The 26,720-nt window shown below is 48.5% G+C and overlaps 11 protein-coding genes across 11 annotated transcripts; 3 read left to right on the plus strand and 8 right to left on the minus strand.

Annotated features, from left to right (window-relative positions):
- Positions 1 to 443: 443 nt before the first annotated feature.
- On the minus strand, positions 444 to 2,654 carry KD926_010439 (DNA polymerase epsilon noncatalytic subunit; the record flags this gene model as incomplete). The annotated part of the gene is made up of 1 exon (XM_053095928.1): positions 444 to 2,654. One exon carries the CDS (start codon positions 2,652 to 2,654, stop codon positions 444 to 446), a length of 2,211 nt encoding a protein of 736 aa, XP_052960097.1.
- A 266-nt stretch (positions 2,655 to 2,920) lies between these two features.
- KD926_010440 (SHNi-TPR domain-containing protein) lies at positions 2,921 to 4,317 on the plus strand (the record flags this gene model as incomplete). Its single annotated transcript, XM_053095929.1, has 2 exons — positions 2,921 to 4,006; positions 4,057 to 4,317. 2 exons carry the CDS (start codon positions 2,921 to 2,923, stop codon positions 4,315 to 4,317), a joined length of 1,347 nt encoding a protein of 448 aa, XP_052960098.1.
- Positions 4,318 to 4,670: 353 nt separating this feature from the next.
- On the minus strand, positions 4,671 to 5,366 carry KD926_010441 (yippee/mis18 family protein; the record flags this gene model as incomplete). Its single annotated transcript, XM_053095930.1, has 1 exon — positions 4,671 to 5,366. One exon carries the CDS (start codon positions 5,364 to 5,366, stop codon positions 4,671 to 4,673), a length of 696 nt encoding a protein of 231 aa, XP_052960099.1.
- A 256-nt stretch (positions 5,367 to 5,622) lies between these two features.
- On the minus strand, positions 5,623 to 6,494 carry KD926_010442 (ornithine decarboxylase antizyme; the record flags this gene model as incomplete). Its single annotated transcript, XM_053095931.1, has 4 exons — positions 5,623 to 5,839; positions 5,912 to 5,995; positions 6,056 to 6,324; positions 6,390 to 6,494. 4 exons carry the CDS (start codon positions 6,492 to 6,494, stop codon positions 5,623 to 5,625), a joined length of 675 nt encoding a protein of 224 aa, XP_052960100.1.
- Positions 6,495 to 7,126: 632 nt separating this feature from the next.
- On the minus strand, positions 7,127 to 9,272 carry KD926_010443 (cleavage polyadenylation factor subunit MPE1; the record flags this gene model as incomplete). Its single annotated transcript, XM_053095932.1, has 4 exons — positions 7,127 to 8,421; positions 8,478 to 8,578; positions 8,631 to 8,931; positions 9,101 to 9,272. The coding sequence occupies 4 exons, from the start codon at positions 9,270 to 9,272 to the stop codon at positions 7,127 to 7,129; spliced, it is 1,869 nt and encodes a 622-aa protein (XP_052960101.1).
- Positions 9,273 to 10,282: 1,010 nt separating this feature from the next.
- KD926_010444 (uncharacterized protein) lies at positions 10,283 to 13,967 on the minus strand (the record flags this gene model as incomplete). Its single annotated transcript, XM_053095933.1, has 9 exons — positions 10,283 to 11,872; positions 11,932 to 12,072; positions 12,638 to 12,688; positions 12,743 to 12,830; positions 12,899 to 13,031; positions 13,093 to 13,140; positions 13,198 to 13,342; positions 13,585 to 13,871; positions 13,946 to 13,967. The coding sequence occupies 9 exons, from the start codon at positions 13,965 to 13,967 to the stop codon at positions 10,283 to 10,285; spliced, it is 2,505 nt and encodes an 834-aa protein (XP_052960102.1).
- A 766-nt stretch (positions 13,968 to 14,733) lies between these two features.
- On the plus strand, positions 14,734 to 17,271 carry KD926_010445 (putative autophagy ubiquitin-activating enzyme ApgG; the record flags this gene model as incomplete). Its single annotated transcript, XM_053095935.1, has 7 exons — positions 14,734 to 14,924; positions 15,005 to 15,113; positions 15,181 to 15,941; positions 16,129 to 16,183; positions 16,242 to 16,709; positions 16,762 to 17,124; positions 17,194 to 17,271. The coding sequence occupies 7 exons, from the start codon at positions 14,734 to 14,736 to the stop codon at positions 17,269 to 17,271; spliced, it is 2,025 nt and encodes a 674-aa protein (XP_052960103.1).
- A 41-nt stretch (positions 17,272 to 17,312) lies between these two features.
- KD926_010446 (23S ribosomal RNA methyltransferase) lies at positions 17,313 to 18,119 on the minus strand (the record flags this gene model as incomplete). The annotated part of the gene is made up of 4 exons (XM_053095936.1): positions 17,313 to 17,405; positions 17,464 to 17,631; positions 17,680 to 17,728; positions 17,827 to 18,119. 4 exons carry the CDS (start codon positions 18,117 to 18,119, stop codon positions 17,313 to 17,315), a joined length of 603 nt encoding a protein of 200 aa, XP_052960104.1.
- A 1,200-nt stretch (positions 18,120 to 19,319) lies between these two features.
- KD926_010447 (uncharacterized protein) lies at positions 19,320 to 20,878 on the minus strand (the record flags this gene model as incomplete). Its single annotated transcript, XM_053095937.1, has 2 exons — positions 19,320 to 20,534; positions 20,594 to 20,878. The coding sequence occupies 2 exons, from the start codon at positions 20,876 to 20,878 to the stop codon at positions 19,320 to 19,322; spliced, it is 1,500 nt and encodes a 499-aa protein (XP_052960105.1).
- Positions 20,879 to 21,476: 598 nt separating this feature from the next.
- On the plus strand, positions 21,477 to 23,936 carry KD926_010448 (tumor suppressor candidate 3; the record flags this gene model as incomplete). The annotated part of the gene is made up of 5 exons (XM_053095938.1): positions 21,477 to 21,821; positions 21,881 to 21,978; positions 22,048 to 22,403; positions 22,499 to 22,606; positions 23,146 to 23,936. 5 exons carry the CDS (start codon positions 21,477 to 21,479, stop codon positions 23,934 to 23,936), a joined length of 1,698 nt encoding a protein of 565 aa, XP_052960106.1.
- A 1,000-nt stretch (positions 23,937 to 24,936) lies between these two features.
- Positions 24,937 to 26,521, minus strand: dbp3 (RNA-dependent ATPase DBP3; the record flags this gene model as incomplete). The annotated part of the gene is made up of 3 exons (XM_053095939.1): positions 24,937 to 25,093; positions 25,151 to 25,222; positions 25,272 to 26,521. The coding sequence occupies 3 exons, from the start codon at positions 26,519 to 26,521 to the stop codon at positions 24,937 to 24,939; spliced, it is 1,479 nt and encodes a 492-aa protein (XP_052960107.1).
- Positions 26,522 to 26,720: the final 199 nt, after the last annotated feature.

A 26,720-nucleotide genomic window follows, 5' to 3' on the forward strand; every position in this document is an offset into this window, starting at 1 on the left:
GCGATTTTTGTTGTGCCTCAGGCACGAGTTGTCCTCCGGTTGGGTGGACACATGTATCTTTTTAGTGATTGTTAAATAGTATCTCTTCTAATGTCACGCACATGGTGGGCTTGCTCCATGTTACATGTTGCACCTTTTGAATGAATTGCTCCCCGTTCCACCTCAACGATGTGTATAGTTGGATCTCTGTATACAGTACATAGGTATATATATAAAAGAAGGGAGAAAGGCTCTGTGAAGGTGATGATATGAGATTCTAGGATGTTTGACAGCTTAATTCAGAACCCCTAGAATTGATTCAAATATACTAGATCTCTCCAATTTGACCTGCCCAAGTTTCCCAGTGAACACCAAGGTTGCCTCTCAAGGTCATAGATAACGATACAGTCAGTCATTCATTAGATACGTAATCTGTGTTTTCACTAGTTTCGGGGGCAGACGATCTAGTAGCGTTCCTCTCTCACTCTCCCTCGATTCTTCAGAACATCGTACTCGATCCACTGCATGCAAGACATATTGATCTCAGGAATTAACCTCCCGGGATTCATCACATGGCACCCTTCATATGTCATACAAAAAGGTGCTGCCTCTGCGTCCGCTAGGATAAACCCGGTTGGTAGTGGATACAGCTGCAACGACGATGCATAATCCCAAAGTACGGGCCGCAGCGAGAGAGGGAAAGGTGACAGACTGCCTTGATCTAGTACTGTCTTGACGAGCTTGCGAGCCATTCGAACCGCCGAAGCCGGAGAGGATTTGGCGTCTGTCGGTCTAATTTCCCCATGGCTTTCAGGCGCGGGGTGTAATCTGCAATCAGTCTCCATGTCCCCGTCCATTGCCGTACCAGAAGAATCTAGGTTTTGTGTCATGTCCAACGAGCAGCGTCTAAGCCTGCCGGAAATGTCATCGCGGAATATAGCAATTTCATGAACTGGCCCGAAAAGAGTGAGGCGAGATGGGTTTGAGGTCCAAATAGCTTCGCCGGCGGGCTCGGCGCCCTGGGAATGATCCAACTCGGCATTGGCCATGGAAAATGCACGTTTTATCCTCGAGGTGAAAAGCTCAGGAATCGCTTGCCGGGGGACTGGAGAAGCAGCACCAGCCGAGAAAGCAGAAGACCAAGGGTCATTGTCGCCCGGTACAAAAACAAACGTGGAGCGCTGCAATATTGAAGGGAAATCAGACAGAATTCCCGCGAGCGAATCGAAATACTCCTTATACTCAATGCTCCCCGCCTGGCCGCCGCCGCTGACCGTGGCCTGCCGGACGAAGTTTCCGATGAGGACGTAAACCATCGGGCGCTCCCCAGGGGGAAGATCGCTGTAGATACCAAAAAGCCTTCGTAGCGCATCCGCAACCTTCATATTGTCCAGGTTCACCTCGGACATGACGGCTACCTTGAATCGATTCGGAGTTTCGGAGCCATCGCGCGCATGGTCGAGGCATCTAGCCTGGACCTGTCTCATGCGTGGACCTCGTGCACGCTCACTCCCTAGGCCTAGGAAGTCCACCCACCCAAGTCCTCCACTGGAGCTGACCTCTCCGCCTCCATCCCGAATGCTGGACCCAAAGGACGTATCTCGCCGCTCGCAAGGCGGACCGCAGATAGAAACACCAACGAATCTGCCCCCAATAGTGCCTCCGATTCCGCTGTTACCACCGAGTGTTGATCCTTTGACGTTCTCTTCCTCCTCGTAGATCCCATCTACGAGTACAATCATACCCGGAGTAAACCAAGCCCCATCCTTAGGTATTAGCTGTGCATGGCTCAACTCCACGACAATGCTACCTGTGAGGTCGCTGAGGGTGAGTTCTCCCGTAGGCGACACAGAAAGTAATCCCAGCAGCAAATGCGAGGTGCCACTTCTGCCAAGCAAGTTCGCAATAGGTGTGAGCCTGTAGCCATGCTGGGGGTTAGATAGCCCGCCCCCGGAGCGTGACAAACCGAGAGGTGTTTGAAATGATTCATTCCGGAGCAAACGCTGGTATATAATGTTGTAACGATCCCGAAGCAAAGCAATGTTTCTTGAAGGTGATGGAAAGAGGCTCGGTTCCGACTGGACAATTTCGAAATATTTTTTGTCGGCGTTGTAAGTCAGGCGTGGAATATCGAATGCGTCGACAACATTGGTCCAATGTCGAGGATGCAGCAATAGCTCCAAGTCTTCATCCTCCTTGTCATCTTGCAGTGCCTTGCCCTCCGGTCTATTCTGGCCCGCTATTCCCGTGAGGCCCTTGTCCGCAGTAGTGACCCGCCCCAAAACGACCCTGCCACCACTCATGTTTCCCTCCAGGGCCTGCAAAATAGCTTTCAAAGACGCCCCTTTCCCTTCTTCAACGATGACCCCGCCTCCGGCCTTTTTCCAGCTTTTCGCAACCTCATCGAGAACTCGCTCGGCGAGCCCCTCTTCGCGCCATCCCGAACCACAGTTCTTCCCCACGAAAGTGGCTAGAGTTTGGAGTGCAGTGGATGATATTGTCAGGTTGTGCTTCCGGGTGAAAGTACGGAAAGCGACAGGTCGAAGCGTCGAGGGCGGGAGTAGTATAGGAAGGATAGAAGTCCTAGTAGATAGCGGATTGGGCTTGTTCTTTCGAAAAGGATGCACCGGCGTTCCAAACGCCGGCGACGACGAAGGTACTGGATCCGAATCCATTGTCACGGCATTAAATCATGGTCTGGTCCTTTGGGGGTAGGTACACGATGGTTTCTAGGGCCGGGTGTCTGGAAGCCGTACGGAGCAAAGAAACGCGGAGTCCACGCGACGCGATCCGCGATGGTTCCAGACTAATTTCATATCCGCCGTCCTTTCCACCCTCCACCTTCTACCACCACCAACGCCCTGCCTTACTCGCCACGACATCCTCTTCTATAGCTTCTCCAGTCAAGTTCTCCTCCTTCAAATCATTTCGTCACGTGGCCATGACCGAGGACGTCCAACATAAGACCAGCCCGAGTCCCACCGGAGCTACGGCCGAAAACCCTCGAGCACAGCTAGAGAGCCTCATTGAGCGAGCCGCCGCCAAAGATGCTCTTAAGGATTTCGATTCGGCCGCCGAAATTTATTCCGAGGCCACAGAACTTCAAGCCAGATTGAATGGAGAATTGTCGCTTGACAACGCCGATCTACTATATGCCTACGGGAAAGCTCTATACAATGTTGCCGTGAGCAAAAGTGACGTCCTTGGCTCGAAGGTGGCAGGCGACGCGCAGCCCCAGCCAAGCAACGCACCGGCTCAAAATACCTCATCATCGAAGTCGACGACTGGCGATGACAACCCCATCCAAAAAGCGATTGCTAGTGGGTTGACTCCGACGGGAGCGGCCGGAGAAAATGCGCAATCTGCGTCAATTGGGAGCAAGTCGCTTTTCCAGTTCACCGGTGACGAAAACTTCGACGACTCGGATTCCGAGGAGGAAGACAACAAGGAAGAAGATGGCGCCGATGATGGCGAAGATGATGATTTTGCCAATGCCTTCGAAGTTCTTGATCTGGCCCGCATACTTTACCACAAGAAGTTAACAATTGACGACGAAAGTGGGAAAGGAAAGTCGGCCGACTTATCACCCAACATCCGACATCTCAAGGAGAGGCTCGCGGACACGTATGATTTACAAGCGGAAATTTCCTTGGAGGCCGAACGATTTATGGATGCAGTTGCCGACCTAAAAACTGCCCTTGATTTGCGAAAGGCGTTGTTCGCAATGGAAGATCCATCTATTGCTGAATGCCATTACAAACTTTCACTTGCCTTGGAGTTTGGGTCAGTTCAAAAAGCAGACACTGACCCCGAAGGCGATAGTAATGATCAGCGGGGCAAAGTTGATGAGGAAATGAGAAAGGATGCAGTATTCCACATGGAAAAGGCTATTGAAAGCTGTCGTGTCAGAATGACTCTAGAGCAAACCAAACTTGAGCGCGAAGGCTCTGGAGATGAGGATAAAACAACGGCTATGAAAAGAAAAATAGCCAATGTGAAAGAGATCATCGGTGATATGGAGCAAAGAGTAAGTCGAGCCCTCTCCTTATCGTGGATAAACATCTTACTGGCTTGTAGCTTGTCGATCTTCGTCGCGGACCGATCTCATTAGAAGACGACGAGCAAGGTGAAGCTGTCCTGCAGGGTCTTCTAGGCCAAATCATGGGACAATCTGCTTCCGAGCAAAAGGCAAAACTAGACGCAGTTACGAAAAATGCCAATGACCTCTCTTCACTTGTCAAGCGGAAGCCAAACGAAGGTCATAAGCGTCCATCTCATGAAGACACACCCGAAAGCAATGCGAAAAGAGCGAGGAAAGACAACAGCACGTCTGATTGATCCGGCCTTTGATCATGCCTTGCTCTTCAATCATTCATACTTCATGGGTCTACAGATTTAATCCTCTTGATCCTGCCTTTGGTTCACCTGCAAAGACTGCTGAGCACGCGCAAAGTACATGGTTTTAGTTTGCATTGTCATGGCAGGATGGATAAGACCAATAACGATACCCCATTCTTGTACGCTTAAAGACTTGATTCCTTGGCATTCATCCTAATCATTAACACTACCATTAAGATTAATTAAGGCCCCCTGGAATTGGGACAATTAGCAGATTAGTACAGAGACCGCTAAAAAGAAAGATTCCTCGGCGTGGACAGGTAGATCATGAGGTGTAGTGGCCATATAAGGTTCTAAGTAAGACCAAAAACTGACGGACGATCAAGTTTCCGGCTTCTCCGACATGCTGCCAAACCGGGACTCCATATCCCCGCAAACAAATCCTCGCATTCGTCTTCGTCTTGGCTGTCGAATTCCACCGGAATTCCCGAAGCTTCTGGTTGTATATCCGCGGCTCCCAGTGACTCGGGTCGTGCAGGCAAGCCAACATAAGTAGCAGACTCCCAAGATGAAGCAGTCATGGTTCTCCTGGTTTCCAGGATGAACTTGCCGACCTTGTAACGTTGCGATTCCTCCTCTGCCGCAACATATTTCCAGCCAAGTACGCTTCCGCAGAAGGCACAACTAATATCGCTAACTGTGTGGGATCCGGTGACTAGCTGGCGCGGAACGGGCTTTTGGATGATGGTATTCGGAAGCGAGACTGTCGGTGATGACGTTGCGTTCACCGAAACGGCGCAGGCCTCTGGCTCGGCAGACACAAGATATGCGCGCCCATGACGGCCAGTGAAACCCTTACTGATGATCTGGGAGGTCAGGCAGAGGTCTGTTGCGCAGCGGGAGCAGCGGATATAAGAAACATGGCCTTTCAAATACTTGGCGTCGTCTCCGCTGTAATCCTTCGAGGATCTGGGGTCTATCGTCACGGATGGCCTGCCCACGCCATGCTCCCTGCGGCGGAAAGGTGGGAGCAAAAACTTGGGGAACATATGAACAGTCTGATATTGAAGATGTACACTCGGGTTGTAGGTATCAAGTAGAACTCGGCAGGGTTTGAACAGATAGTGCGTGCAGTCCGAGGAGTGTTGTCACGCTGAGGTCATGTGTGCGTTGGGTCTTGGCACCGGAACTACGGGGTAAATCGATCTCATTATTTGCGCCTAACCTTATCAGAATCAACGAGACTCCTAAAGTAACGTAATAACTCCCCCGCGATTGTCAACGGGATAAATAGATTTAAAATAATCAAACTTCAGCGCTCATAAACAGCCATCTGGTACTCAGCGAAGGCTCGGGTATATGTTCCAGACTCCAGGGTTGCAATGTCGACAAGGCAAACCCGCACCATCCTAGATTCCTAATTACGGCGAGCTCGGTTGCAACTTGGGAGCGAGGGACGCATGCCACAATTTGTGAACACGCAAAGCTAGGAGTGCTGGCCAGCTCGAAAAGAGCGATTAGACTGTTGGCTGTGAGCATCTTCGTCAACCACATAGGCTGTCAGGAACGCAAGACAATCCGTTCATCCACGTACCCCGTTTTGAGACCTTGTCCTAGTTCACTGTCTCCGAAGAATACGAAGAGTGTTCTGTCGTCATTCATGCCGGTGACGAACCCTCTGTATACACAATCACTTGTGTAATCCAGGACTTCGAACCACCTGTGAATCTGTCTGCACCCTAATTGGTTGGGTACGGTTGGGTACGCACCCATCCCCAGCGACTCCTGCCTCGAAATTCTCCCCTCACCAAGGAAAATAGCGGACAGTTTGTCGCAGAAGAGCCTCTCACACTCTTCCGGGATGGTTTGCGCGGCCTCCCCCCTGTGCTCCAGTGAATTGTTAACCGGAGAACCATGCTCAGTCTCGGGACTGGCACAGAGCTCTAGGGGAGGACTTTGAGAAGGAGTTTTCGACCCTGAGGGAACCTCAGGGATACCACTGGGCTCCTATTTGGCAGGGAGAAATGCTACATCAGTACGCTGGCTCAGAGGTAAAGAGAAGTCCTACTTACCGGCCCCCAGCGTAGTGCAGTAGTGGAATCCCTTAACGGCCGGAGTCGACGAGTTGACACTGTAGCAACTTGCGAGTATAGTGGATTGAGTATTCCTATCAGCATGTCTTTGTAACTGATTGGAGATACTACTGTTGTTATTCAGAAGCTTAGCCATGATGAGAGCTGCCTTGGGCTAATGATTGATGTGAAATAAGTTTGACGGTCGAACAGGAGTTAGAAGAATCGGTCAGCAGATATTCCAACCAGTCAAAATATAGTAAAATTAGATATTCTGCCAGGTTCGAGGGAAAGGCGAGTGGTTACTGTTCGAGTGTTATGATAGTAGGAGTCACTAGGTAGTGATTGTAGGATAGGGGGTCAAGCCTCCCCGTCACCAGTTCGTCATAACATAATTAATCACATGACTTTACCAGGTGCCTCAGGCATGACATCTACATAATGACTGCAGCTTGTAAGCACGGCCATCAATAACTAAATAGTTCGATCTCTATTTTTTTCTTCTTAAGTTTCTCAATTAACTACAGCAACAGCAGCAGCAACCGTAATAATCAAATTAAGTCCCAATGCGAATGCTTTCCTATCGTGTTGTGACCAGGCCGGTTAGGTATTCCTGTTAGGACATGTGCAAAGAGTCGAAATGTTACAGGAAGATAAGTTGTACAGGAAATAAGAAATACACCACCACCCGCACGGCACAGCCCATTTGTGAAGACTACGACAGTATTCTGTCGGTCTTACAGCTCACGGTAATCACTAGGTCTTATCCTCCGGTGTCTTGCCTGGTGTCTTTGCGGGTTAACAGGTTGGCGGAAATAAGCCGTATCCTCTTCTCTCGCATACGGGGTGCTGAATGTGGTTCGTTGCTGATTCGAGAAATGACTCATTCCCGGTCCCTGCGGGAACCCTGGGTTGGGTCCCACCATTGTAGACATGGGAAACATGTTACTGGGCGTATCTCCAACGCCATTATACATACCATTTGGGCCATATCCGCCGTGCATTGCACCACTGACATGGTCACCGTAAGGCCCACCTGGAAGTGAGTTGAAGTTTAGTGGGTTCATAGTGTTCCATGCTTGGTCCATAGGGGTCGGAAAATTGCCGGTCGGATTCAAACCCATTGCGTTGTTCATAAATCCAACGGGCTCAAATCCAGGGTCAGGAAACGGCATTGCAGGAATACCGGAAGCCTGCATGAAACCGAGGCCGGGAAACATCTGCTGGCTGAAGGGAGGAGTCGTAGTAGATCCAGCATGATTTTGAGTTTGTGAAGTGGGCTTGTCGCTTGTCGCTTGAATGTTGTCGGTTTTGTGTTTCTTTGACGAGGTGTTGGCAATGGGCTCTTCGGTAGCCGTGCTGGGACGCTCAAACTCGGCTGGTCTTTTTTTCGATTCTGCACTTACACCTTGGCTGGGTAAAGTCGTTTCAGATATCGTAACTGCGGCATCACTTGCAGCAGCCGACTGGTCCTCGTGAGAAGTCTGTTGCTTTTCCTTCTCCTTTTTGGACTCTGCCTTTTCGGTCTCATACACCTTTATTTTATCGACGGCCTCCTCGTCGACGAAGAGATTATCAAGTAAGACTCCCTCCGTTGCACATCCAGGACAGACGAAATCGCTCTCTATTAAGGCATTCGTAATGCAATCGTTGCAGTAAGTTCTTTGGCAGCACGGCGTTTTTGTGGGCTCTAGGAGCATGCGTTTGTCAATTGGACATTCCAACCCTCGAGTTTGCAGCTCTTTGCTGTATTCTGCCGCTGCTGCCTCTGCGGCGGCTGCGGCGGATGCTTTGGCTTTCTCTTGGTACAGTTCCCACGCTGCCTTGTCTGGCTTCGCAATAACGAAATCTCCATCAGCATTGACCATCACGCCAGTATTTCTTAAGTCTTCACTAGACCCATCCTGTGTGATTGATTCCGGCTTCTCGACCTTGGTTTGAAGAGAGCGAGGGATACCAGTTGATCTCTTGACTCTGTACTTCCCATCAAACTTAGGGTCATTATTTGTTGGACACGCTTGGATCCAATGTCCTATGGAACGAGTTAGTCTGCGGCACAGGGGCAAGAATTCCTGAAAGCAACCACACCTTTTTCACGACATCGGTAGCAAAGATAACCGGGTGGCGGTGGATGATCGGGAATATTGACTGGTTTACCTCGACCTCGGCCAAAGGGAACAGGCGTGACACTAAAGATGAATGTAAGCTTCCGATGCCCTGGCGCCGGCAGAATACACTTACTTCGCCATCTCCTGTTGTTGTTCCCTCCATTGATTAGCTTGCAGATTGAATAGCGCATTGATTTTCTCCTCTTCGGTCTGAGCGTTATTAAGTTCCTGAACACCGTTGCTAACTGTATTACTAGAACCTAGAGCTGTCCGGGTCGACGAAGTCTGATCATGACGAGGGGCGTTGCGCGCATTCACGGGCATTTTCCCGGATACATAACGGGCAGCACCGCCTTTCCCAGGCCGGGAGGCAGGTAGTCTTCGGGCGATGACAGCAGTGGAACGGGGTATGATGGTGGTATCATCATCGTACTCTAAGATTGTGAAATTGGGTTAGCTTTGCATGTTTCATTCAGTTTGTTTCCTTCCCCTACTCTTTGTGATGGCTCTAGTTTACTAGTCCACCCATATGAATAAATTCTTTTGTAAGGAGCAGACAGGGCGAAACAAAAGCTGGGTAATCGCTCAATTCACAGGACTCACCTTCCCCAGTATCCTCGTTATAGATCGATAACTCGAAGTCAGTTCCATCACCAAGCCTACTCTGATTGATGATTTCGCGTTTCAATTCAAAGACAGAGATACCGGTGCCATCAAAGGTTACCCTGGAGGGTTCTTTCTGAGACTTGAACTTGAAGTGAACAGAGGATGACATTGTATTCAATTGCACGGCCAACGAAAATGTTTGTGGACGTAATTAGATCAAGATTTTTAAGGGGCACCGCTTTGACAATGGAGAATGATACAAGCGACAATATAGGAAATGGAAATAATGATTGATACTTAAGCTGGCAAAGCGCCGGTGACAAGTTTAATGACTCGGAAACCTTCCTTTATAGATTCTTGAAGATCGACAGCCCAATGTCTATTGGCGATATTGCTCGAACTCATGAACTCAAAAGACTCTTCTTGATGATTGCTGGATGGCAGGTGTACCCTTCACTGCATACAAACAAGGTCAAGTCTGATGATTACAAAAAAGAAAAAACGGGGAAACTTGTGGCTTCGCGATAGATAAGTCAAAGGGAAGTCTCAAAGGTCTTGCCAGTCCACCAAGTAGAATCGAGGTCCTGATCCTTGCGTTGATAACATATGCTGACAAGAACCGGTTCTCTGTGCGCTCTGACGGAAGAAACCCATACGCGACAAGGATCGGGATAATGTGATCCAGGGAAGGCTAGGAGAATATGACCGAAAGGTGATCAGCTTTGAATGTTATCCTGGGTGGAAGTTTGAGGCCCGAGATGTCTCGAACTATAAGTATGATCGAGAGTATGTGAGTTGGGAGTAGAGGGTTCCTTATATTGATTGGCAGTGTCAATGATGTAAATGATGTGGGTTGTGGGTGAACGAGGTTGGTGATGGGTCATGAGGATGTCGGGATGAAATCGCAAAGTTGTGGATGGTGGCGACCGATAGAGTCACGTGGACTCAGCCCGCGGCTCGTAGCCCATTCATGCTGGAAGTCCATTACTATTGATAATATGAAAGACAAGTAATCTGCTACCCGCAAAACTCGTCATTCTTTCTTTTCTTTTAGAATGGGTACACAATTGGTGAAACATTCATTCTTTACATTTCAGATATAAAACTAGTCATGGAATGCGCTCTATTTTTAACTCACTTCCCACGCTCTATTCCCTCCTCTGAAACCAATATAGCATATTATATCTCAGTTTCAAAAGAACGAACTAAGAACCCTCTGCTACTCAGATATCCTTTGACTTCGTCAACCGTAAACTCGCCACGGTGAAACTTGAACTCCGTTAGCATAAAGAGAACCAGAAAACAAGGGAGAATCCCTACCATGCCAGCACCCAGAGCTGCATCAGTAGCTGTGTGCTCAAAGACTTCAGCAAAATGTTCAGGAACACCAGCCCCACTTGAAGCAATAACTGGTATTTTAACAGCAGCTTTGACGTCATTAATGAGTTCTAGATCGAATCCGCTGTTGCTCCCGTCCTTATCAATGCAATTCAGGAGGATTTCACCAGCTCCCATTGCCTCCACGGCTATTGCCAACTGTCGAACATCGACATCTCGAGTTTCCCTTCCCCCCTTGATGGTACACTGGTACCAGCAAAAGCTTTGTCCTGCTGCATTTGTGTGCGCTGTCTTGATGGTGTGGTGTCCGGTGTCTTCAGGCCGATCAACATAAACACGTTTAGGATCGACACTCACAACCACGGCTTGATTTCCATAAGCCTGTGATATGGTCTCTATGGCGGTTTGCCCGCTCAGCTTTTCACCCGCCTTATAGAACTCTTCTGCTGCAATGACAGCATCCGACCCAATACTAACTTTGTCAGCTCCAGATTTGAAATACATGGTTGCCACATCAAGCGCTGAAACATGAGTGCCATCAGTATCCACAGCCTCCTTGATTCCGCCCCCTATTGTAAGAGGAACGAAAACCGTTTCCGATGTTCTTCTCAAGATTTCCAGCATAGGTGTATCTGCCAAAGGGCAATTCCTGAAAGACGTTATGTTGAGGAAAGTCACCTCATCCGCCCCTTGCTCATAATACTTTTTGGCCATATCAACTGGCTTTCCCAGGTTCCTAACTTGTCCCCCGGCGTCTACACCAGACTTCTCGCGGACATCGTATTGGTCACCTTTAGTGACTACTAGATCACCAGTATCATTTGTACGGACATCTAGACAGGCGATAATTCTGCGAGTCAGTCCGTTATTGTGTCGCTGCAAGATCGGGAGGTCTTTTGCGAGTGACTGAAACCGGTCACCGTTAAGAAAGGCGCGAATGGTCCGCAGACCGGCATGGCCACTTTTCTCGGGGTGGAATTGCGTCGCGAAGATGTTATCTCGGGCTATGGCGCCGATAAATTCTTCCTCGCCGTATGTTGCGGTAGCAACTGACCAACCACGTTCCTCCAGCACATTGGGTTTATAAAGTGCTGCGTATGAATGGACATAATAATACTTGCTGCTTGGGCTCAAACCGTAGAATGTTTGATCGCTCGAGGAATGACAATTGGTCTTCATGGCGGAGTTCCAACCTATGTGCGGCACGCTCTTTGTATCGGCATTGAACTTTTGCATGCGCATTGGGACTAGCCCCAGTCCGGAAACCTGGGAGTCCTCCTCCGAGCCCTCGAAAAGGGCCTGTAGGCCGACACAGATTCCCATGAAAGGTTTGCCAGCTTCTATATGCTGTTTGATGGGTTCCAGGTATCCTCCTTCTGAGAGTTGAGAAAGACAATGGCCAAAGTGGCCGACGCCCGGCAGGATAAGTTTCTGCAATTGCGCATAGATTAGCCAACGTCAAGACATTGTCGCCAGGTGTGCACTCTCACATCCGCATTCTTTAAATCATCAGGAGATCTAATCCATTCCACATCATACCCAACTTTATTGATTGCATTCACCAAGGAGCGAACATTCCCGGCAACATAATCAAGCAGGTACACGGTTGGCATTGCGACTGTTGCAGTGCCCTGCTTGGAATGGAAAAGAACCAAAGAAGGAATAGAAAATAAGAGAAGTGATTTCAAGCAGTGTTATTTTTTCAAGTGTTGAGCACGTCAGTAGGCTTTTGGAGGTTGTAGTAACCCTCAATCCACCGGCTGCCGTGACGATTTCAATTCCTCTTGATTTTGAAGGATACCTCTGGAAGCCCACCATGCCGCGGATGAGTCATGTAGCGGGGCAATTTTTTGTTCCCCTCACCTACCAGGGAATGTATGTATGTATGTGGTACATACATACGTATCATAGGTACTATTATGTACAGTACATAGGTTGATATTACGAGTAGTCCAGAGTGACAATACATACAGCTCTACCGTATGTACCTAGCTGGGAAGTAATATTTGGTGGGACTGGTCTAAGGGCGGCAAACATATTTAATTTAGATGCGTTTAGAGCACAACCTATTGGGGAGATATGCTGGGCTGCACTTTGAATAAGCTCACGCCTTGTGAACTAACCCAAATAGATGTGTCCATTTTGAGGCTAAAATGGTTTTAGCGGTGTTGCGTGGAGGCATTAGGGATAGCTTACAGGAGAGAATTGCCGAAGCCGAATTCCAGCGGTTCTGAGAATTGTAGCACTCTAGAGATTGAGTCAGTAGGAACCACAAGAGCGAGAGAAACAGCTCGAGCATACATCTTGATCCATGTTGTAGCCTTTTGAGTAGACAACCTCAGAGATTCCAACTTGAGTGATCTTGACTGTGCACGTCAAGCAGGGACAACTGTGATTTTTATAATCCTTGTTTCAGTATACTGCCAATGTTTTCAAACAACTGCCATCATGACTTACGTATCGCAATAGAGCACCGCGCCCTCACGTATGCGCTCTCGCCCAGCCTCTAAGAGGGCATTTTCCTCTGCGTGGAGACAAAGGCAGGTCGATAGACCAAGACCCCCACCCTCGCCACGGTTACATCTGGGACCTATATAGTCAAAGGGTAAGCTTTGACTCTTCGACCAAAGGACTATATGGAGACTTCATACATCCTCCTTCGTTGCAGTTTCTGATATGCCGCGGAGTCCCATTGTACCCTGTGCTTATGACACGGTGGTCACGAACAAGAACACAGCCTACTCTTCTCTTCATACAATTGCTCCGCTGCGCAGCAAGAGCTGCTAGTTGCATGAAATATTGGTCCCAACTCGGCCGTAGTCTTTGATCATCTGCTAGATTCAGAGCTTCGAGAGCAGCATGGAGTTCTTCGAGCGAATAAGAGGAATTGAACAATCGAACCTGGGCTCGATCTGTCAAATAAGCACGCCCAACATTCTTCTCGTATAGATGTTGGTCGTTCCAAAAGATAAACTTCTCAAGTGAAGGAGGCTCAGTTTGTCTTCTTTGGCATCTAGAGCAAGCCGAGTCAACATGATGAAATACTTTGGTTGGATAGCCGGGGAGTTCATGGTAACTCGGGTGATTGCTGACCTATCTACTAATCGTTTCCATCGAAGACTGACTGGTGCATCAACGCTCACCAGAAGGAAAAACGGGCGCTGGAGAAAGCGGTCTAGAGTGGTACCCTCCCAAATGTCTGCTGTAACCCATAACCCTTGCCAGTTCTTGGTTGCAAATTCAAGGAGCGAGTCTACACATTCAAAGACTGTTGAAGGTAGCCCCCCGTTCGTACCGGGGACTTGCAGCCGAAGATCAACCCCATTCTCATCGGTTTCTCGAGAGACGGTACTACTTTTGAACTCAAGTAGCTGGAAACCTTGATTCTGGATGAGATATTCCGCGATGGCATGTTTGCCAGAGCAGATGCCTTTGAATAACCAAATTAGTATATGCCTAGCAGTGGGGTATCCGGTAGTAAAAGCAGTTCAGCAAGCTGCTAACCTCCACACAAGCCAATCAACATTGATTTTAGGATCCAACCATATACACAAATCGATATAGGAGGACTAATCAGCAAGAGAATGAGAGACTGGTAGGAGAATCGTAGCTTACAGATTTTCAAGCTAACGGCTGCTTCTCTTTTCCAAAGACTAAAAAGGGACTGGTTACTATACACAAAATGGCAACTGCCAAGAAGGTACTCCGTATTGGAGGCCCAAGGCCTTACCAGCTGATACTGCGCGAGGAATACTAAGTCGATGTTCGCAAATTCTTGCCCGCACGCTATGCAATGAGAGTGGATAGTTAGATAAATGGATATGATATTTCTTCTTCGACAGCCTACCTAACCCCATTTGGAAAGCGGTTGAGAGGACCCAGTACGGAGTAGGTAGGTAGGCACCTGATCTTACAATACTGTGTATCAAGATCTCCGGTATTACTTCTTACAGTACAGTACAGTAGGTACATACATGCCTACATTACCTATGGAATGCAGGTACGGTACCTCAGTATTACGGTGTATTACATGAGTGTGCGGTATGAAACAGCGCTTAGTCCGGTCCCTCAGGGCAGGCGGGTTTCCCCGCGCGCTTTATCACCCATATCTACTCGCCCCTCGTGGATGTGCTCAGATGACAAGGTCATTCATTTGTTTACACCCTTGAAGGTCTGGAATAAGTGATGTCGAGTTTCCAGCTCCTCGAATACTGTACTTAGCATAATATCTCCAAACTTCTTTCCAAACAGAACGAACGATCGTGGACTGTTCCACTGTTCCAGAAAGCAACATGCAATATACGCCATTCGCGTCGGACATAGAACTGCCGTTCTATACTGCTTTGGCATCCTTGAAGATCAACCATGACAAACTTGATGATTCCACCAGAAGGCTGCTGGGTCTTTATGAGATCCGCCCCGCGGATTCTCCCAACACATCGTGTCGGATGCAAGTACACGGAAATGCTCTCACCAGCGATGAGTGAGTCCTTGGAACTAATCTCTATACTCTTATGCCCCAGTTGAATGGTGCCTTGCTCACCAAACACTTTCACGTAATAGGGTGCCAACCGGCTACTACCGAGCCGAAGGCACGATGAAGAATGTAAACACCATCGAAGAATACCGAAATGTGGACAAAGCCTATCTTCTCCGGGAATCTGGCAGGACGGTGAGTTCAGCTGCTGCCCCCCCCCAGCTTTCTCTCTAACCATAATAATACTTCTCTATGATCTTAGATATGGGAGGCTATAGTTGACGGTTCTATCTACTCGTGCCCGTCTTTGCTTTCATCCTTCCTCGTCCTCTCATATGCAGACCTCAAAAAATATAAGTTTCACTATTGGTTTGCCTTTCCTGCACTTCATTCAGACCCATCTTGGACCACAACGGATCCGTCGACACAAATCACTAGCCGAGACCAGATCGAAGAAAGTACCAAGCACGCCAAGGTCTTGTCAGACCTTGAAAATTCGACGCTGATAGAAGCGGTGCAGGCTTGGAGTTCTGGGGTAGATGCTCATCAACGCGGGTTTTTCTTGGCTCGCAAGGTGCGAGGCAGCGACGGCAAGGCGAAATCTGACAACGAAGCGCAGTCTGCAGTGGAAAATAGGACGTGCTGCTGGCAAGTCGATGCCATTGCGACCTATGAGAACGGTTTCTTCGATGGAGCGCGCTTTGAGGATTGTTTTGTTTGTTTCGTGGATCCTTCGAATTACGAAAATGCCCCCGGATGGATGCTCCGAAACCTACTGGTGCTTGCGAAACGACGCTGGGGACTTGACAGAATCCAAATTCTGAGATATCGTGAACCGAGTTCGAAGCGTGACCAGGGCCGCAGTATACTGATGACGTTGGCGTCACAGAGTTCTCAGACCACTCAGACCACTCAGGACACAGACACCAACCCTATGCCAAAAGTAACTGGGTGGGAACGTAACGCAACAGGAAAGTTAACAGGAAGACTGGTTGATCTTACCGAGTACTTGGATCCTAGAAGGTACGAGCAACTGCCTCCCAATTCGCGAAAACGGAAATCAAAATAAGCAGCCAACTAACGACGCTTGACTTTTTTTGTCTTCTGCGTTGGATGGCAGATTAGCAGATCAGTCTGTTGATCTCAACCTTAAGCTTATGAAGTGGAGAATAAGCCCCAAGCTGAACCTAGATACGATCAAACACACTAGGTGTCTTTTACTTGGAGCTGGTACCCTCGGAAGCTATGTAGCCCGAAATTTGATGGTACGTTCGCCAAACTCTTTACTTCCGAGAAGCAAACAAGTAACATGGCAATATTTAGGGTTGGGGTGTTACTAAGATCACATTCGTGGACAATGGATCTGTGTCATTTTCGAACCCTGTCAGGCAGCCATTGTTTAATTTTACAGACTGCTTGGGAGGAGGGGTCAAAAAGGCACACCGGGCATCCCAGGCCGTGAAAGAGATATACCCCGGCGTTGAATCTACCGGATATGATTTCTCGGTCCCAATGGCTGGCCACCCTGTGTTGGACGCTCAGAAAACCCGGGCAGATTTTGAAACCCTTCGGAAGCTGATCGATGACCACGATGTCGTGTTTCTACTTATGGACACAAGAGAGTCACGCTGGCTACCAACCGTTATGGGGAAAGCAGCTGGGAAAATCGTTATGAATGCAGCGCTAGGCTTTGACTCTTTCGTGGTCATGCGCCACGGTGTGAAAAATGATGAGCATCAACAAGCAGAACTTGGGTGCTACTTTTGCAACGATGTTGTTGCACCGATTAATGTGAGTATCAAAGATACAAAATTGCCTACCGGCGTGACTAATTTTTTGGTAGTCGGTCAAGGACCAGACACTTGATCAACAATGCACAGTGACTAGACCTGGTGTAGCTGCCATTGCCTCCGCTCTCTTAGTTGAACTGTTTGTTTCGCTCCTCCAGCATCCTGACGGAGCTGCAGCCCCAGCCCCGGTATCCCAAAGCGATGATCAAAAAGATCACCCCTTGGGTCTAGTGCCACATCAAATTCGAGGATTTCTCTCAAATTTTCACAACATTACTATCCACGGGAGGAGCTACCCATGTTGTAGTGCCTGTTCGGACAACATTGTTGGCGCCTATAAGAGACAAGGCTGGGAATTTGTGCAGAAAGCATTGAATGAACCGGGGTATGTCGAGGAATTAAGCGGACTCAAGGAGGTTAGTCACTCTCATTAGTCCCGTCTCCACACATCAACACCCCAAGCGCAATAACTGAAAAGCTGCAAGGTTCAATCAAAAGCCGAGGCAACGATTGCCGACATAGAATGGGATGAATTGTCTGAAGAGGAAGAAGTGGCAATATAAGGCCAACACTCCTAGCTTTTGAGTGTGTGCATGGGCGTCCGCTATTTTGCGTCTTCGTCGTAAGTCCCAGTGAATGGTTCACCTTTGGCTGTTTGTTTGCGACGGAGGCCAATGAAAAATGCCTCCTTGGATTCCTGATCATTGAATCAGTAACGCTATCTCGAGAAACTCTCCTTTAATCATAATACATACGTTGCGCGACGATTGTGGCTTGACCCTATGTACTTTTTCAAAGAGCGCTTTAAGTTGAGATTCCAAGTCACGATCCTCAGCGCCTTGGTAAAATTTACAGATGAAGTGGCCACCAATTTTCAAAGCCTTGTAACTGAAGAGCAACGCAGCGTGGCAGAGGTCCTTGGTCTGATTGAGTCAGGGTCCAAATATGTGGAGGGTACAGGGAACACTCACCATACTTCCAGCATGGTCTTTTGAATTTATGCCACTTGTATTCATCATCCTATTACGTGGGTATTAGTGCGCCCCACTCCCAAAAAAATGAAAAGGAGAGGAAGGAAAGAAAAGAAAAGAAAGGAGTAGCTGGGGTGGGAGGCAGACATATCGCTGAGAACAACATCTACTGTTCTCTCGCCATTGTCTTGGAATGTGCTATTCGAGTTGTCCCTCGATTTTACGCTGCGCGTATCCGAAACTACCGATGGAAAGGGGTCACGGTTGTCGAACTCAGAAGACTTGTCTCTTTCCAGGCCCCCCAGAAGCATTTGAAGGTGAGCTTGAACTTTGGGGTCGAGAAAGTTCCCTTGTATCGCGGATACACCCTCCAAAGGCTGAGCCGGGTTAATATCAACGCCCAGGACGCGACCGTTCGGTTTCGTACGAATGACGGCCATCTTGAGAACATGAGCTGAGAGCGTGGTTCATTCTGAAGACAACAAGCATACCTGAGACCAGGAGCCCGGAGCGTATCCCTATGTTTCATCACATAAGCCAAAAATCGACCTATCACGGAATTTCTCGCCTTACCAAATCGACAACAGTTTGGCCGCTTCTGAAGATGCGGTACTTTTCATCAATCTGCCCGAGTGTAGGTTAGAGTTGAGTGATGAACCAAAGGATATCGGGGGCTGGGCTCATGATACCTGTAAGAGCTTGAAAGCCGCTCGACTTTTCAACCCCTGAGCTGCTGCTTCCTTCGTAAAACGGTCCTTTGTTTGACGAGCTTGCCATCTCTTCGACGAAGATTGTCTTTTGAATAAGAGAGGAAGATGTGTACATAGCAACCGCGGTTGTTGGGGCAAGCGCACCAAAGACGAAGACATGGCAAGCAGAAGTTTCGATAATGTTGAGTTTAATGAAGAAAGAGTAAACTTCCTGAACTTTTACAGTAGAGTGTGTTGTTTGAAGAGGGAGGCAAATGTATTATAATCCTTGATTGCTTCTCTTCTTCTACCTCGAAAGACCAAAAAGCCAGATTCGGTCCACTTTGCATGGGGTTTCCTTCCGACAGTCCAAAGCGCACTACCTAATGTACGGAATGTGGAGTGTCATCTTTCAGGCTCGCCACTATGCCCAACGGGGTCGGGAATTAATTGCACAACTCCATAACTACAACGTAACCATCTATGCGGAATTAAGCATCGTTGTCACTTCTACTGTGTATAAATATGTGTATAGCTATTTGTAGGCATAGGATCCAAGAGAAATGAAACCAAGTGCGGCCAGTTTCCGGGATCATGAATATACACCATGGGCTTACCGCCGTAATGTCCATGAATTGAAAGCAGGAAGTGGCTCGCCGACTAAATAGTAAATCACCTCCAGCTTCCCTGAAACTTCAAGACATTATACTGTGTTTCTGTGGCAATTTGATGTCCCTTGCCTGAAAACGGTGGAAGGAGTTTGGAATACAAGGAAGATCTCTAGGTAAATTATCGCAATATGCAAGCAACCATACTCCCGACTGCATGGGGGCAATGGTTATGAACATGCTTTGTCTCGGTAGACTGACACTTCTAGCCTGTCCTCGAGCCGTCCCTTTTTGCTGGTAGAGAAAGTCTCTGTTCACTTATCTTTCCTGGCAATTATACGCGTCACTGTCGTCTTTTATCGCGTTTCAGGGGCGAGAAGTCTGACAATGCACCAAGGTCTCGGTTTCTCGACAGGTGGCTGCCAGTCGAAACAGACAATGGCCCAAGATCAAGGCCAGTATTTCGGCTGGTGTTGCTACCGGGAGCAAGCTTGCGGCCCGGTTTTTTGATGTCTTGTAGCTCATCGTCTTCGTCCTCCCCATCGAATAGGTTCTTCTCGCGCTGTGCACCTAGTTTACGTTTCTTTGGCCTAGATTGTGCGTGGGTAGTCAAGTGGGTGACCAGTGTAGAAGTTCCGTCAGCAGAGCCCTCAGTGTCTAATCTGTTTGACGGCTTCTGGATGGCTTTCGGTTTGGTGTTGATGATCGACGCCGGTGGTTCAAATGGTTGTCTTTGCGCGAGTCGGGGAACTGATTTACCCGCCAACGTTGGCTGATGCTTAGATTGAGAGTTATTGTTGTTGTTGGTCGGGCTAGCCTTAGAGAGGGCCTGGCTTGTATGAAGCTCGTCTGTGCCATCAGAGCTAATGGGAGAGTCTGGGAGCCCGCCTGTACGGTTTAGAAAAGGCGTTATTGAAAACGAAGACTTGTCACCGGGTAGTGCCGACGATTTCTTTTTCCTCTCCCGGGCGTGAATTGCCCCGGGCGTTGCAATAGTTAGCTCCGCGTTAAACCTTGAAGCGGACTGTTGAGTTTTGGGGTGGGTTCGGCGAATAGGGTTACGAGGCTCCGTGTCATTCGAGTTTCCATGCGCCCACTGTTTGTCATTTGAGCCTACCTGGGGAACGTCATTAGTCGAGTGTGATGTTTGGTTTAGAGTCTCTAATCTTCTCTCTAGGGAAATCCGTTGGGCCGTCCATTCGAGACTCTGTTGACGGATCTCCTGTTCGCGGAAATTCCGCGCCTGCACCTCTTCTGCAATTCTTCGACTTTGTTCTTCTAGACGTGCGTTGAGTGCCGCTATCTCTTTGGCTTGCTGCGATTCTCGGGCTAACGTGTGTTCATGGATATTTCTTTCGTTGGCCATGCTCAACTCGAGCGATTTCAATTGACGCTCCAGATCATGTTTTTCCGTCAATGGGATACGAGAACAAGTCTCCTGGGCCCGGAGCGCTTCCACCTCTGATTGTATGGCAGTGAGATCCTTTGAGAGACGGATGTTGTCCGCAACAACCTTTTGAGAGTCGGAGCTGGCGCTGGCTAAGGAAGCAAGCTTACACTATCACCATATCCAGGCTTAGCCATTTCAAAAAAGAAAGAGATCGCAAGGTCACGCACCTGAAGGCCTTCTATCTCGCTAGATGAGATGCGCGAGGCACTCCGAAGATGGTCAAGCTCGGCACAAGCCGCCTGGAATCGATAGCGAATATCAGACTCCGCGTTCAAGGCCTTGCTGAGCTTGAGGTTGGTCTGGTCCAGCTGCAGGCGCAGGTTTTCGTTCTCGAACTGGAGCAATAACTGTTCCACACGGTTGACGCGCGTTTCCTCAGTCCCCAAAATTTGTGCTGTCTTCCCAAAAACATCCTGGAGCTCTTTTTCAAAGCGCACTGTTCTAAGGGCCATTTGACACTGGTGAATAGAGTTAGGCCACTGGATTCTAAATTGTTTTCCCCAATCATTCCTCCGGATTGAAATGCTGCACATACATCATCTACAGTACACTCCGAGTCATGATTATCCGGCTTCATGGTAAAGGCAAGACACCGTGCCGAGTAATTGAGACTGTGTACCTGTTGTATTAAGTAACCGCGCGCTCTATATATACGTTTCTTTGAAAGGAGGGAAAGGAAGGGATAGGGGGTGCGAGGCAGTGGTAATAAACATACCTCGGCGACCCGACGGGTGCCTTTGAACATCGGAAGGAAGAAAATAAGTCCGTCTTCCTTGCTCAGCACGGAACTCCGCCGTCGGCACCGTAAAGCAGAGCAGCAGCACCCGGGCCTACCTGGCATGTACTAGTGCACCCAGGTACCTAGTGGACACCTAATATTAATATACCTCAAAGACTAGTCTGCCGTCTGCACCACTGTCCTTTGACGCAGTTTACATTCTCCCGTTCGATCCGCTTGTCTTCTGTCTTTACACGGGTGCCAGTCTCTGAATTCCCAGTCCGTCACCGTCACCGTCACCGTCACCGTGCATTGAAACTTGCCATGTCAACATGAAGCTCTTTACTCCGATAGTGACATTCCTCTGGGTGATAACCTGCGCCTTTGCCGCAACTCCGAGTCCAAGCAAGTTTGAGAAGTACCTGTCACTTTCTCGCTCTGGTCCCCTTGACTTAGATGATTCCCTATATGAGGACTTGACTTCGAAACCCCGGGACTATCATGTTGCAGTTATCCTCACTGCCACAGATGCGCGATATGGATGCATCTTATGCCGCGACTTTCAGCCAGAATGGGAGCTCATCGCTCGTAGTTGGAACAAGGGCTCAAAATCTGATGAGCTAAAGTTACTTTTCGCTACTCTGGATTTCAGCCAAGGAAAGGCTACGTTTCAAAAGGTATGCAATTTCACTTGTGTAGGCTCAGTTGGAAGCAAACTAACATTACGGTAATGAAGTTGATGCTACAAACCGCACCTGTCGTCCTTGTCTTTCCGCCAACCGTTGGCCCTTTCGCCAAGGTCGATGATTCTCCTTTCAGATTTGATTTTAGCGGGTAAGCATACACTGCAATAGCGATCTTCTTCCCCGCGGCGCGGAGTGAATTGTCTACTGACCGTACCAGTCCAATCTCGGCCGACCAGTTGTACACTTGGATCAATAGACATCTGCCAGAAGGCTCGAAACCACCCCTCGTTCGCCCCATAAATTACATGAGGCTGATAACTGCCGTTACGCTGTTGATGGGGACATTGACTATGTTCACTGTCCTCTCTCCCTACGTTCTACCAATCATCCAGAATCGTAACCTGTGGGCCGCATGCAGTCTGATTGCTATCTTATTATTCACCAGCGGCCATATGTTCAACCATATTCGCAAAGTACCATATGTTGTTGGTGATGGCAAAGGTGGTATCAGCTACTTTGCCGGCGGGTTTTCCAATCAGTTTGGAATGGAAACGCAGATTGTCGCTGCTATTTGTAAGTCTTGTCCCCTCCCTAGTCGAGGAAAAGAAAGAACGAGTAGGCGGGGGCCTTGTTGGAATCAATAAATGCTGATAAGTGGTCTTTGAAAGATGCCGTTCTCTCCTTCGCGACAATTGCCATAGCAATGAAGGTTCCTCGCATTGCGGATAATAAGGCGCAGCAGGTCGCCGTGGTAATCTGGGGAACCGTGTTGCTTGGTATGTATAGTTTCCTTCTCAGTGTTTTCAAAGCCAAAAATGGCGGATATCCCTTCTTCTTGCCGCCGTTCTAGTCTCCAGTCTCCCTAGGCCGTTGAGGCGTGGCATTCATTTTTACGGGGGGATCAACAATGAGCTATCGATGGGATTGTCAGTGAATATTCGTGCCCGGACTGGTGGATTTTGAATGTATTCTAGATTCTGGGTAGAATTTTCCAAGCTAGCAAGATACAGCATATGTCTTGGAGACCCCTGTATTAGTCTGTAACTTGGCCATGTGTAGCCTATGGAGTAGTCTTTTCTATGCCCGCATGGACCTTTGGTGCCGGCGTCCGCCCGGTCGCGATCCCCGCAACGCGGCGGGTACTACTTGCTAGTAGCTACTTCGCGTACCTTTGCTTTAGCTACCGACCACGACGTTACCTATTTCTGCTCTCTTATGGATAAACAGCAAAAGACATTGACTTTTTCAATGGGCTAAAGCTCGTCCGCATATGTCAACATGCCCCAACCCGACCAGGATGTCGGCAATATATTAGCCTCTTCAGCCACTGGTGCCACCCTGTTGATAGCTGTTCAGGTGGCCTCAAAGCTGTTTACTTTCGTGTCAAATCAACTCATCCTGCGAAACCTGCACCCAGAAACTTTGGGAATTGCCGCCCAGCTTGAGCTTTATTCCATCTCAATCTTATATTTCTCCCGAGAGTCCGTTAGAATCGCCATTCAACGACAACCATTACGATATGCAGGCCATACCGGGACCGTTAACGAGAAGGGCGGCGGACAGACGCAAAAAGAAAATGCCAGCGAAATCACGGAAGCCCGACTTGTCGCCTCTCAATCAGTGGTCAATATGTCATACTTGAGCCTCGGGCTGGGGCTTCCACTAGCCGTGATATCTGCGCTTTTTTACACGCAATTGGCTTCCAAGGACGTTTCTCGAGCGGAATTTTATCACCTAAGCGTGCTTATCACCACTATAGCGTCTGTTATAGAACTTTCCTCCGAGCCCTTTTTCGCAGTCGTCCAGCAACATATGCTTTATAAAAAGCGAGCGCTAGTCGAAATGACCGCATCTTTTGCAAAGAGTTTGGCAGTGTGCGGTTCCGTTCTATGGGCTGCCCAGGCAGGCCGAAATATTGGCATCCTCCCATTTGCATTAGGCCACCTCTGCTATGCAATTACACTCACCTGTGGCTACGCTGTATCGCTACTAAGCTCTGCGACCCAATGGTCGTTTTCATTGCTACCGAAACTGATAAGCGCAAGGTATGATGAAAGCGCAACCAAACGAACTCGAGGATCTCATTTGATAACAACATCCCAGTGACAACTCATCCTATATAGTCGGCAGATTTCCCAGGCGACTAGTCTCATTGTGTGCAGCCATCTTTTTGCAATCCATCTTAAAACACCTCCTGACGCAAGGGGATTCCATGATGTTGACTGCGATGGCGAGCCTACAGGATCAGGGTATTTATTCTTTGGCGTCCAACTATGGGGGCCTCATAGCCCGTGTCGTGTTTCAACCAATCGAAGAAAGCAGCCGGGCCCTATTTTCTTCCCTGTTGAATTCTGGAAAGAGCAGAGAACGGAGCCAAGGCACCCTAGGTACGGCCAGGACACATTTAATCAACATATTGCGGGTATATGGGCTTTTCTCCGCTTTAGTTGTGCCTTTGGGTCCATACGTGGTGCCCCGAGCGCTCCACATTTTAGGCGGACGCAGGTGGGCTTCTTCTGAAGTCAACAGTCTGCTATCTCTTTATTGCTACTACATACCATTTCTCGCATTCAACGGTATAACGGAGGCGTTTGTCTCATCCGCAGCGAGTGCTTCAGACTTGAGACGGCAGGCGCGCTGGATGGGTGTCTTTTCGGCATGTCTTGCTGTAGCGGCCTACTTATTATTAATAATTGGTGACTTGGGTGCTCGCGGCTTGGTATGGGCCAATATCTTCAATATGGCGATCCGGATAACATGGAGCCTCCTTTTCATCCGATCATACCTTTGTCGCAATGACCATAATAACATAGCTCTAACTGAAATTATCCCGAGGCCACTTACTCTGATCTCGGCGATCATAGCATCAATTACGTTTACCAGACACGGGCAATTCGATGACGATTTCCACAGCATTATCAAGGATCTGGCTATTTGTACTGGATATACTCTGCTGGTGTAAGTTGAACCCATCGACAGAACAATGAAGACTCTAATTTATATACAGCGTGTTCCTTGAGAGAAATTTTCTTTTGGCAAATATCGACCAAGGCCGACAAATGATAAGAAGATTTAAGTTCAGAGGGAAGACAGAATGACGTTCGTTTCAATCATCAAACGTGATCTTTGTGGCTGCTTTGCTGGAGTCGACATCCTTGAAGAAGGCGCCATATGCGCCATGTTGCTTCTTTTTGACAGTTGAGCCAAATTTGAGAAGATCTTCTGGTACCTCTTGATTCGCGGCCTTGAGAACGTTGATCAACCTGAGGAGATATCAGCCGGAAAGGTCAATGCAGGATTTTCTATATTTGGTCACATACGCTCCGGATTGAGCTTTATCTGTTTCTGTAAAGAGGGTTATTGCGTTACCCTCGGCTCCAGCACGGCCAGTTCTAAGGACAGCGTCAGTCAGCTCATCAGGTACAGAAGGAGCGAACATACCGGCCAATCCGATGCACATAATCCTCCACAGTTAGCGGGAACGTGACGTTAATGACAAGTTTAACTGCGGGTATGTCAAGACCACGAGCTGCCACATCAGTTGCAACGAGAACTGTAGCATTTCCAGTCTTGAAAGCATCCAGACTTTTGAATCTTTCTTGCTGACTCAAATCACCATGGATACCGGCAACTCGGAATCCTTTTGCGCGGAGCAGCCTTTCAATTCGCATTGCCTCCTTCTTGTATAAGCAAAACGCTAGAACCTTGTCCGGATTCGCTGCGCGCTGAGACTGGTTCAGTAACTGAACAAGTCTAAACTCCTTGTCATGCGGTTTGACCACTTCCACAACTTGCTTTATCCGCGAGTTTGCCCGTGGATCGGCTGATGGTTCCCCACCAATAGTAACAGTGACCGGTGTATTCATGAAAGTCGATGCAAGATCTCTCACGACAGGGGGCCAGGTCGCCGTGAACATAACGGTCTGACGGCGGGATGTGGGCATAGGGAGGATGATGTCCTTAATATCCTGTTCAAAACCCTTGTCAAGCATACGATCGGCTTCATCCAGAACGAGGTACTTGACTTTCCCCAGGTCCACTGATCCGTCATTTTGAAGGTCCTTCAGTCTACCGGGGGTCGCAACAACAACAGCCGCCCGTTTTAGGTTCTCACGCTGCTCATCCTTGTTCACACCACCGTAGATACAGGCCAAGCGGATGTCAATTGATTTTGTGAATTTCAAGAGTTGATCGTATATCTGCATGGCTAGCTCTCGGGTAGGAGACATGATCACAGCCAGAGGACGAGCGGGTTTGAATTTCGACTTGTTGACAGATTCTTGCATTTTCTTTAGACATGGGAGGCCGAAAGCAAGGGTTTTTCCACTCCCAGTTTCCGCGATGCCAATGACATCTCGGCCGGCGAAGAGTAATGGCCAGGTGGTTGACTGAATGGATGTTGGGGCGGTGAACGAGCTCAGAGGGCTGTAGAGGTCACCATGATGAGGTGGGAGCTGAGAAAAGGACAAAATTGGGCGAGGTGACTCCTTTTCAGATGCTGTATCGGTGATCTTGATTAGATTCTTCTCAAGAAAATGATCAATTTCTGATTGAGGTATATCATCGCCTGAGGGATGCAATTCGGTCTTCTTATCTTTCCTGTCTTTCTTGTCGGAATGTCCGTTACTCTTTGACTTTTTCTTTTCTCTAACCTGTGGGTTATCTTCGCTCTGGTGAGTGCGTTTCGCCATGTTTCTTCTTTTTGCGCACGAAGGGGGTTGTGGCGTCAGTCAAATTTGCTGGAGCTGGGAAAGAAAGTATAGGTTTTTTTTTTTTTTTTTTTTTTTTTTTTTTTTTTTTTTTTTAGGGGGGGGGGGGGGGTTTTTTTGGGTGTTTGTTGAGGGGGTTGGGGGGTTTTTGGATTGTTGAACCCCCCCCAAAAAACACAAA

The sequence above is a fragment of the Aspergillus affinis genome (assembly GCF_023601865.1).
Source record: "Aspergillus affinis strain CMG 70 chromosome Unknown NODE_7_length_541545_cov_85_609384, whole genome shotgun sequence".
Classification (NCBI taxonomy): Eukaryota; Fungi; Ascomycota; class Eurotiomycetes; order Eurotiales; family Aspergillaceae; genus Aspergillus; species Aspergillus affinis.